The sequence below is a fragment of the Carettochelys insculpta genome, chromosome 16 (genome assembly GCF_033958435.1).
Source record: "Carettochelys insculpta isolate YL-2023 chromosome 16, ASM3395843v1, whole genome shotgun sequence".
Taxonomy (NCBI): Eukaryota; Metazoa; Chordata; order Testudines; family Carettochelyidae; genus Carettochelys; species Carettochelys insculpta.
In genome coordinates this window covers 4012844-4024158 of record NC_134152.1, presented here as the reverse complement: position 1 = coordinate 4024158, position 11315 = coordinate 4012844, and the positions used below count along the sequence as shown (strand labels likewise).

At 48.3% G+C, this 11315-nt stretch overlaps 1 protein-coding gene across 9 annotated transcripts in view; it reads right to left on the bottom strand.

The window, feature by feature from the left end:
• Positions 1–118: 118 nt before the first annotated feature.
• Positions 119–11315, bottom strand: part of HMOX2 (heme oxygenase 2) — a 22205-nt gene continuing 11008 nt past the window's right edge. For 5 of the 9 annotated variants that reach the window (XM_075010375.1, XM_075010370.1, XM_075010371.1 and 2 more), the window contains 5 exons: positions 8506–8641; positions 6214–6331; positions 3328–3819; positions 1059–1179; positions 119–983 (listed from right to left, as the gene is read on the bottom strand). In XM_075010375.1, the coding sequence (XP_074866476.1) occupies positions 856–983; positions 1059–1179; positions 3328–3819; positions 6214–6331; positions 8506–8594 (948 nt within the window). In that variant the 5' untranslated portion in view covers positions 8595–8641 and the 3' untranslated portion in view covers positions 119–855. Of the gene's footprint in view, positions 984–1058; positions 1180–3327; positions 3820–6213; positions 6332–8505; positions 8642–9229; positions 9251–9315; positions 9372–10235; positions 10366–11315 lie in introns of those variants that run through there. The other 4 variants (XM_075010374.1, XM_075010377.1, XM_075010376.1 and 1 more) reach the window with 4 other exon arrangements.

The following is an 11315-nucleotide window of genomic DNA, read 5'->3' as shown; positions in this document are numbered from 1 at the left end:
CATTCACAGCAGGCAGTTGCTCTGCCTACAACATGGGTGGGGAATTCCACAGGCTCCCCTGAATCAAATCCACATCTGGAGAGCCAGATGCGCTCAACAAAGACTATCACAACATAAATTACATGAAAATTAACCCTTAACTTTAATATACACAAGGACTTGCTCCCTGCAGCCCACAGACAGTTTGGTCAGCAACCGTTACATGCCAGGGCAGAAAGGCCCTAATTCATAAGTGTGTTTTTAGCCTTGGGCCATTGCAACATGAGCAGCAAGTTACGCTGCCTTTGGGGAAACAGGTGCTGTGGCACAGCGACAGAGAGAAGAGGTGATTCTGGAGCAGTTTGAATTCCCCACCACCATTCTGCTGTACAGGACAAAGTGCAATGCCTGATTTTAGCCTGCCCTGTCCCAGTGTCACAGGCTAAGTGCCTGGTCAGCAGATAGGGAGCCACAGCATGCTGGACGGGGCAAGGAACACTCCATCACATTGCAGCCTGGTCAGGTGGATGAAGACCTGATCACTGGACAGTAACTGGCTAAAGCAGTCCCAACTTAGGATCTACACCAAGTCAAGAGAGTTTTGGCTCCACGTGGCAGTTGTGGAGTTAGACTACAACTCCTGCTCTAAGTTGCTAGCTCAAAACCCTGCTGGGTAATTACATACATTAATAAGCGTGGTGCCATGCAGCATTTGGGTTACTTGTATGCAAATAGTCCTTGGCATTCCCTGCAGATTCCGGTTTATTGTTCTCTTAAACCTTGCATTAAAACTCTGCCACTAGCAGAGGGACAGTCCCCAAAAGTGCATTCATCACCTTGTGTTAACGTGGGGTAACACCAGCTAATGTCCATCCATCACAACATATACCAGGCTGCAATGCCTGCAGCCAGGGCAAGGCAAGCTGCCAGGACAAACTGCATGGTGGGCTGCTTCAACAGGGCCACGGCAACGTGGTATGGGCATCCAGCGTCCTCCTTGCCTGCTGGGGAGGGCAGAAAGCACTGTTAGCTGTAATACTTTAACCTGGCGGGGGTATCTACAGTGAAATAAAGCCTACCGAGTTTTGTTGCATAGTATGGGCACTTGCGCAGATCTCCTTTTCCATCATGCACTGGGAACCCTCCATCCTGGGCTTCTTCCGTGAGCAACGCACCAATTTTGTCCAATTCATCAAATACCTGTCAAGGAAAATGAAGCTCCAGCTGAGTCACCAGCATGAACAGCACCACACGGCCACTCCCGTAAATTTCACTCAAGGGCCCTTTGAATCTGAAGTGTGGTCCCACATTTATCATTCTCAGTTTCTCTATCAAATTAGTGCGGCTAATGAGCTGCTGGCCCGTGCTTTCAGAAGTGACTGGTAATTTGGGTACCCACCTTGACCTCTTAAAAGGGTCTCATCTCTGGAACGTGCATCATTTCAGAAGCAGGGCACACATATCACAACCCCAGCAGCCACTTCTGAAAAATGTTTAGCTGCTTAGGTGGCAGCCCTGCAAACTCAGCCTGGGGCTCAGGTGTTACACCTAGACTTCTGTCTTAGGCAAATTATGCTATCTATGGGAGAATCAAACCAAGATGCTCTAGCTCAGGGGTTCTCAACCTCTCTCTTCCTGAGCCCCTGACGCCATCACGTGCTATAAAAATTCTATTGCCATCTGTGCCACAACCACCATTTTTATGCATGTAAAAGCCAGATGAAGTGGGTAACAAGCAACACCACTTCCTAGCCCCATGCCACAGCTGTGCCAGTGCCCTAAGTTGCTCTGGCTTTGGCTTCAGCCCTGGGTGGTAAGGCTCAGAGGCTCAGGTTTCAGCATCGTGCCCTGGTACTTCAGCTTTCTGTCCTAGGCTGCAGTGCAGCTAATGGAAGCCCTGCTTGGTGACTCCCCTGAAACCTGTTCACAGCACCCCACAGGATCCCAGGTCCCAAGCTGAAAACCGCTGTTCTAGCTTCCTCCCACAGGACTGGCTTTACTCTGCAAGGCTACCTCTTCCACCTCTGATGCACTTGGAGGTACATTTGCAGAGTCAGACCAAATCTTTGAGCAGAGTACTAGGGTATCTTTTTAGCCTAAGATTTAGCAAATGGAGTATGCAACTCCAAGTAATCTGAGGACGTTAACGTTCAGATGGTCTGAATTCATGCAAGTGCCCTAATTCCAGGGGCAGGGATAGCTCAGTCCTGTGAGCATTGGCCTGCTAAACCCAGGGCTGTGAGCTCAATCCTCAAGGGGGCCATTTAGGGAGCTGGGGCAAATAGATTAAAAAAAAAAAAAAAAAAAAGGCTGGTGCTTGGCCCTGCCAAGAGGGCGGAGGACTGGACTCAGTGACCTGAGGCCCCTTCCAGCTCTATGCGATGATACCGCTTGTGTTAGTCAGTCAACAGAACAACTTCACCTTGCCCTGTAACATGGGATAGGTCCTCTTTTCTGCTGGCATCTAGACTGCAGGTGAATCCCATGGTTTGTGTGGATGTCACAGGACTCTCACCAGTAGCAGAACTTTCAGTTATCTCTGTGAAACTGGAGGGCAGGGTGCTGGCCCCCTTCTACTGAAACCAGTGGGATCACAAATTCTAGCAATTGGGAAGAATTCCTGTCCTCTACCTCCAATAAGAGTCATAATACGTAGCTAAGGTTATTTCCCCTCCTTCTAGAGGACATGCAGGAATCACCAGCAGTCAGTCAGTCCACAGGATGATCAATATGGGGATCTTAGCTATTCTCCTTTCCCATTATGGGGCAGTCTTAAAAAACAAACTTGAAAGGTCTACCAGGGGACCATCTGGGCCAACAGGCTCCTGAAATACAGAAGAAATGCCAGCGTCTGACTGTTGCAAACAGCTCTGATTGGACTCTGGTGCATCGTGAAATCCACATAAGCAAGGACAGTCATGGTATCTCTACCAGCTTGAAGGGGTCAGCTCCATTTACAGACCTCCTTAAAACAGACTTCTCCAGACCTGGCTGGCCAAAGGGACTGTCACAACAGAGACCTCTGGCCTGCTTGCAAGTGAGAGATTCAAGAGATCTTTCCTGTTTATCTTACAGAGTTGGACACTCCTACAAGGATTTGGGCCATAGCATGATAGTACTCTACATGTCCTTAGTAGAGACAGCAGATGGAGTTTGCACTTCCTGTTTAAAGGGATTATAGCGCTGCTTTTTCCTCCTTTCCCTGCTTACGCTCCTCTGGGTTTTAGCTAATGACATCAGTCCTGCATTATCAGGAACATTAACACTCCATGTAAACAAAGCAGAAGATTAAAGCAGTGTAGCTCAGCTACGTACAGGCAGTTACAAAAGTTGGGAGGTGTACAGTACCTGCATGTTGAATTCAAACGCCTTATTGGCTTCCTCCACAATCCTCTCCTTGGCTTTCTTGTCTAAGTCCAGTGCATTTATCCTGGCCCTGTAGAACTGCTTGAACTGCTGTGCATTCGTAACATTGTCAAACACGTAGAACTGGATCCCTTTCCCAGTACTGGGCAGCTTCAGGGCCCTCTGGGCTACTTTCTTGAGTACCTGACCTCCAGACAAGTCCCCCATGTACCGGGTGTAGGCATGAGCTACCAGCAGCTCTGGCTCATACTGCCCAACATGATGGATTCGGTCTACGTAACACCTAGTTGCCTCTGAACACTGAATCTTCTCTTTCCAGTTTTCCCCGTAAAAATACCCCAAGTCTTCAATCAACGCCTCTTTCCGGTGAAGTTCTAGAGGGAAGTACAAAGGGGCAAATGCAGGGTGGTCCTTGTTGTGGTCCATTTCCTCTTCCAAGGCAGAGTAGGTGTAGTAAAGTGCCACAGTCGCCAGCTAGGAACAAAGCAGAGTGCACATATGGCCCAGTTGTTGGAAAGAAAGGTGCATTTAGACAGACTATATACAGACCCATGCATTCCTCCCAGTAACCACACTCCATAGAAACCACACTTTGACCAATTTATTATCTTTTAGGCTGTGGAGGTATCTCCAAAGGAAATGGTGAAAGCCCTTTGCTTGGGAGGCATCCAGCCATGAAAATGTAGGGCTAATCCTGAGGAGCTGACAGGACACAAATGAGATGGATGAATAAGTCTCTTCTCTCCCAGATTTCCGTAACAGAGAAAAGACTTCTCCTCAAGGCATTGGACTGTAAACTCACAGTTCTAGGTCCTACTGCCAGTTGTTCTATGGACTTGCTGCATCATCTTAGCTGTTGAGGCATAAGGGTTCAGTGACTTATCTATCTGTAAAATGGGGACAACACATCCTACCTCAAAAGGTAGGGAGGCTTAATTCATTACTGTTTGAAGGCCCTCTAATGGCGGGCACTGTTTAGATGGGCAGACGCCTGTGATCAAAAGATGACCGATGTGCATAGATCTACACAGAATGCTGTGATCTGCCCACAGGGGACTGGCAATTAAAATGACAAAGAAAACACCTTAGCATAAACAGCTAATGTAATGCCCGGTATTTTCTGGAGGTTTAAGTTGCACTGGCATTTGTAGCCCCGGGGCATGGCATAGAGGGGCTTCCAGATGCAATCGTGACTGTGGAAAGGTAGATGAACCAAAAACAAGTGGCGATATAATGCTATGCACCCAGTTGCAAACAGCCAGAGCATGGAGGCAGGGCCAGCCCAGCAGGACATGAGCTACTGCAGCTGGGTGCCTTGAGGTGAGCTCCCTTCACAACCCCTTGCCAGGCCTCCCCTCCTACAGCCCACCTAGGAGCTTCTTGCAACATAGTAGTGAGCTGGGCTAGACCAGGGATTCCCAACCTATGGGTCAGGACCCAAACAGGGGTCGCAATTAGATTTTCTAAGGGTCGCTGGCTAAGCTCCTAAGGAGCCATTTGCAGCCACTTGACTTCTTGTCTCCCAGTCCTTGCCCTGCGGTGCTGAAATGGAACTCAATTATTAGTTAAATGTTAATTAGTTTAGCAGCCAGCAGGAGGGATCCTGCGCTGAAACCAACTAAACTGAGTACCATTTAAGGCAGCAGGGCAGGGAACTACCCTGCTGCGGGTGGGAGAAGAGAGTAGGAGGGCTGGGGGATCTGGGCAGAGAAGGAGGCAGCCCAACAAAGGAGCAGTGGGGGTTGGCAGTGGCAGCCTGGAACTCCCCTGTGAGGTAGGTCAGGACGGCTAAGACAGGTTTAAGCCTGTGGACAGCAGGGCAGAGGGGGCCGAGAGCCGGTCAGAGCTCCGTGGCCCAGCCAGCTCCCACCATGCTGCTGTGGGGTCCCCCACCTGGGATCCTGCAGCTGGCACTGCTGGACAGGGCTCAGCACTTCAGATGGCTTCAAGCCATGGGGCTGCAGGGGTTCCCATGGCTGATGCTGCCAACCAGAGCTAAGTGCCCCAGCCGGCTCCCAGCTGCGAGGCTGTCAAGAGTTCCTGCCCCCCGCCCGGGTTTTGGAAATCTTAAGTGGTACAGGTGGCCCTGGCTGGGGATCCTGCAGGCGGGGCTGCCTGTCTCGCATAAGTTTTCAAAAATCTGGCAACTCTAGCTGAGAGGGGGTTTAGGCCTGGGGAGCGAGGGGGGGCCTTTTGGGGCTGAAAGGGGTTTAAGCTGGGAGCGAGGGGGGCCTTTCCCAGCTGAGAACCTCCCCTCCCTGCCCCCTGGTTTTGAATTGCCTTGGGTCACAAGGTCTTCTTGAATTGTCAGAATGGGTCCCAATCTCAAAGGGGTTGGGAACAGCTGGACTACACCTACTGATCTAGCTCTCCATCAGTTCTGTTCCACACCAACCAGCAGAAGGCGCTGCTGAGCAACATTAAGCTGACTCCCAACCCAAACTGCTAACTGTGCCAAGTCTGTAGCGCACTCAGGTGCTGGCCAGCTGTGGACCATGCTGGGTTATACACAGTGGCACTTTTAGGCAAGACAGGTTTCCAGCAGTTTAGTTTGATTTGATTTGCTCATGCGAAGTGCACATCCATACCCAAAACATAAAATTTTTTACTGGGATTTAATATTACCTAGCTCTTATACAGCCCTTGTCATCAGAAGATTACAAAGGGCTTCACAGTCTGATCTAGGGAAGCATTATCCCCATTTTACAGACTGGGAACTGAGGCAGAGAGGCTAAGCAAACTGCCCAAGGTCACACAGGAAATTTCTGTAATTATAACAGGATGTCAAATTTGGCATACAGCTTCCAACTCTCTACAGCCCAAGGGCTGGCACATGCTGTTATGAATGCAGAGCTAGAAAGTGCAAACCTTAAAGAGTTCCTTCTTGATCCGTCCTTTCAGGAAGTCTTTGACAAACTGAGTGTTCTCTGCACAATCATGTGACTCTTTGGTTCCCTCCTTCAGCATCTCTGAGAGGTCAGTGGGACTGTGGAGAACAAAAATTTACAAAGGATTGGAAGATGGAAAACATGCTCAAGGGAGATTCTGTAGGTTTCAAGAGTACCACAAAGAAAGAGCAATTTTTAACTTGACTGGGCTAGGCCCATACTTTGGACCAGGGCAGATATTTGTGCTTCAGGTCAGTCTTGCATTAGACCTGGTGGAAACATAATTCTCATTTGCTGATGGCAAACCCCGGGAAGATGCCACCTGTGACTTTCATTCCATTAGCACCTAATTGACCTCCAACACAAAGCAGAACTATTCTCTGGTTCAAAACATGGCCCTGTGGGAAGAGACGAGAAGGGGAGAGCAGGATAGCCAGTTTCTTTGGCCAAAGGGGCGGGGCACAGATATTTCTCCTCAATTCCTGTGCGCATCCCTGGCTCCAGGGACACAGTTTACCTGAAATACACTAAATAAAGCTGTGGGGTAAGGTCCCCCCTACCAGTGACGTTTGGACATCACTAGCAGGGTCTCTACAAAAATGTCATCTCTGGGATAGGACTGAGTCATCACATCACCATGGTGTGATGATGTTACACTAGTTCCGTTGATAGTCTGGGTTGATTTTAACAGCCAGTCTCAACAAGTTAGCCTCTGAAACGGGCAACAGACTTGTCAAACCCACGACCGTCCCACAAAGTCATCAGTGGTTACCCCAGATGAAACCCAGCCGACAATACAAAGGGAATACAATCAAGTGAAAAGGTGACAGCAGCTCATAACAGATGCTGAGCATAGTACTAAGCTAGAGATGTGTGAATTGGGACGATACATCAGGGATCACAAAGGGTCACATGCCCCCTCCCCAATGCCATGAGGGGAGGAACAAGAGGCCAGCAACCACGAACAGCAACCTCCCCAGGACCTGAGCTTTGTGGGCTGCTGCAGAGCCCAGAAAAGCCTGAGAGGGCCTGGCACTGGTAGCAGGGGTTGTGCCCATGCTGGCACTTACCGATGGTGCTGGGAAACAGAGCGACCAGGCTCTCGCCTGTGAAACTCGGGAGAGGGGGCTTGTGAGAAGGCATGGAACCCCTGCTGCTGGTGCCAGGCACCCCACTAGACCCCCAAGATGCACTGTTCAGGGGAAAGGGCTTGGGCCCTCCCAGACGCTACGTGGTTAGTGTCCCCCTTGTGTCCCTTGCCAGCTGTCACCACTGGTGTGAACCCATATCCCAGCATAGTCGGGTTGTGCCTTGACTGTGTGACAGGAGCACTGCTGGCCAGACTCTTGGACATTTTAGAGACACTAAGAGTTCATACACCACATTCGCGCACCCAAATACTGAGTCATTACAACTGACTTGTTTTGCACAAATTCCCCCTACTGTGAATTTTGATAGTATAATAGAAAATGGCCCAATCAAACGCACATCTCCTTTGGAAACAGAAGGGTACAGTCAGGCAGCAGGTGGTGGGGGGCGGGGGGCAAATACAACACAGTGTTAAATGTAAACCACTACAGACACAAAGTTTAACAAAAAAGGGCTCCTGAGTCCGTTTCATTTACATTAAGATGGTTAAAAGCAGTAGCCTTCTGCACAGAAAAGTTTCCAAGCTGCATTAAGTCAGCGTTCAGTTGTAAACTTTTGAAAGAACCACAATGCTTTGTTTAGAGTGATGAACAACCTCCATTCCTCCCAGGTTCTAGTCACCTTCTATCCCAGATTGGTAACCCAGCACTTCACTGCACACTTCAGGAGCTCCCCGTGATCACTATATTAGCCATGCACCTTTGACAGCTTCACCTGCACTCTGCATATTAATCCAATCTCACTGAGGACTATTAACAGTGGCAGAAACCCTATTAATTCTTGTCATTTGAAACGGGACAGGATAACACACCAGGAAGAGTTCTGAAGGAAATAAATGTGCTGGCCCCAGGGAGATAACACTGGGTTATCTATTCACATTTCAGTACAATCACTAGCCCTTCACTTCAGCCATTTACAGAGATCCTTCTCCTCAATGGGGGTGGAACACACATATTTTTAAAGTGTTCCCACATTACTGAAGGTGGAGAAGGAGTGAGAGGGGATAGCAAGTACCATATTCCTGCCTGGGACCCACAAGCAGCGATACTCCAAGGAAACAAGTTGTTCTAACCAAGCAACAAAGCCCCACTCTGACTTGCCAGGAGGGCCTCACAGGACTCACCTGACATTGTTATCCTCTTCCGTTTCTTCATAGCGAACGTTCTCGATCTCATCTACCCCCTCAGAGGCTTCTGTTACATCGGACAGCATGTCACCACAGACCTGATCTTCCCAGCGTTCTCTTCACTTTTCCAGTCCTGTTGGGGAACAGCCAGAGTTCATCATCCTCCAGTTATTTCAGCAACTCTAATGTACTGAAGAGCAAAAACTTGACTAACATTAAAGCAGTAGGCTCTTGAATGGGGGTGGGGGGAGGAAAGCTCCAAGTGCTGCAGCTTCTTGAGCGGAGAAAGCGTTAACTCAAACACACGCTGGGTCAATCCACAGAACTATGCCCTTGACATTACCCTTTAGTGCACTCAAACTTACACAGCATTAAATACACTCTTACCTCTTCGTGGTCCTAGTATGCCTCAGAAAACAAAGAACTTTTTGTCCCCTCTTGCAGCTCCAAGCAAGGCACTGACAGTCTCTACTCAGAGTTACAGATAACGAAGCACTTTGCATACTAATAAACCATAACCTGGTGCATGAAAGACTCCCGTGACTCAGTAAGCAATCCAAATTAAGCTTCCTACTCAGAATTTTCGTGTGTCAGCAGAGCAGACTACAAGACGTGTATTTCAGCAGTCTGTGTGATCATACTTGTGAGCAAAACAATTCTTACCCACCAGGCTGCAAAATCCCTAGTCCATCTGCAGAAAAGCAAGACTCAGCAGAGTTACCTGATGAAGGAAGGGAAACCAGCCTGTCCCGCTACATCTTTTTCAGCTTTAGTTTCCGGGATTTGAGCTGCAATCTGCTCACTTACCCCTGCAAACTGATGTGTTTCAAATCAGCAGTCTGCACTTTCTCCTCTCCCCTACTAGCACAGCAGTTATGTTACACCAGCTAAGCTACAAAGGCAGGCAGGCAGCTTGGCAAAGAATTCACAAAGCCCTGCAACGTAGCACATCTGGAAGGGTAGAGAAATGGGTCACGGGACTGCAAAACAATGCTAGCAAAACAGGGCTTCAGATTGCACAATTCTTTCACAAAGGCAAGAGCAGAGTTCACTAGCTGGTTTTCCAAAAAGAGTCTTGAAACCACAAAACACTCTCATGCAGCTGAAGCCTTTTTATTTTACGTCTCTTAATGATTCTGTTCCAGCATGACTCTCCCAAATAATAGAGCACAGTTATTCAATAGGCTTAAAAAAGGCTATTTGAAAAAGCTTAAGATATAGTATATGCAGCGCAACAGATGAAATATTTAGGATGAGTCAAAACAGCTGGCTTTTATTACCCACTGTGACTCACTGAAACCTTGGCTAAACCCCTTGGCTGCTGTTTCCTTCCCCATCTGCAAAATGGGAAATAAGACAAACAGCTGATAGACACTACCTCACCATTAAGGTAAAAGAAGATGGCAAAGCTGACAGATAATACCAAAAGCAGCTGGGCACAGATCAACTCCACTACTAATTATTTAGAAAGCATCTGTGCTGAATGCTATCTGACCAAATATATTTCATCCTCTTAATCACCTCACTATGAGCCAAAGATGTAGGTCAGTGCTCACCTTAAGAAAGCTTGTTTTAATCCTACATGTCTATGGTCCCTGGCTGGGAAAAGAGTCACCAAGATCAGACTGTGGAAAATAGGCCAGCTAGTTTATGTGAGGCCAGAACTGGCAGCTCAGTCCCCAGCTCCTTGTCTGAAGCAAAAACACGCAAAGAGGATGCATACTTACAGATTAACTGTCCTTCCAATTAATGACCTCTGGTTCCTAACCCTCTCCTTCAGCTTACAGTAACTGCCCTACCTTCCCCCACCACTTCCTCTTACATTTTACTAAAGGTTTTCTTCCAAAAAGAGGTTCCAGCTGGGATGGCCTGAAGCCTTAAGTGACGCACACAAGAACACGTGCAGCACAAGCAACAGCCAGCCAAGCCAGGTCTGCGCCACATGCCTGCCCAAGTCTGGAAGTACCGTCACTCACAGGGTATGCAATGAAAACCCCATGATTGGCCTGTGCCACTTGACTCAGTCTCATGGGGCTTGCACTAAAGGGCTATTTAACTGTAATATAGATGTTTGGCTTCAGGACACCATGACACTGGCTTCCACTGGACATTCCAAAAAGCTCCTTAGCCCAAACTCTTGGAGCCCACATCTGCTGGCAAGGGCCAGCTGCAGGTATCTAACTGTAGTGTAGACATGCTTATAGTGATGATTCATGCAGTCTTTGATCTCTAAGAATCCCAGCTGCCCCAAATTGTGATAGCCATTATGCTGAAGACACTTGCCTCTTGAGAACTGGACTAAGACCCAAGCATCTCATTTCATACAGGTTGCCAACACCCTTTATGTAGTAAATCTGGCAATGACAAATTGAGCCTGATTCAAATTTCTGGTCAGACCTTCTTATCCGTTATCAATCCTCCTCCAGCCAGGCAGCCGCCCAAATCTTCACTCCTCTGCAAAACAACTGTTCAAAGTCTACTTTACGGGTTTCCTACCGGACTCCAAATTTTGTCTTTGCACCCAAGTCCTTCCCTTATTCCCTTCCTATAATTAGCTCCCCATTCCCAACAGCGAACCTGCCTGTTCCAACAGCTACCTAATAAACCAACAACATATGATCTCCGGGTGTTACACAACCATTTAATTTTGCTTAATGACCCTCCGAGATGGTATTAACTGAGGCAGAGAGGTTAAATGAGTTGCCCAGGACCACAAAGGAGCCTAGCCAAGATGGGGATGGGAACAGAATGTCTCCTGCTCTAGACACATGCACAGGGACAGCAGCATGACAATGCTTCCTTAAAGT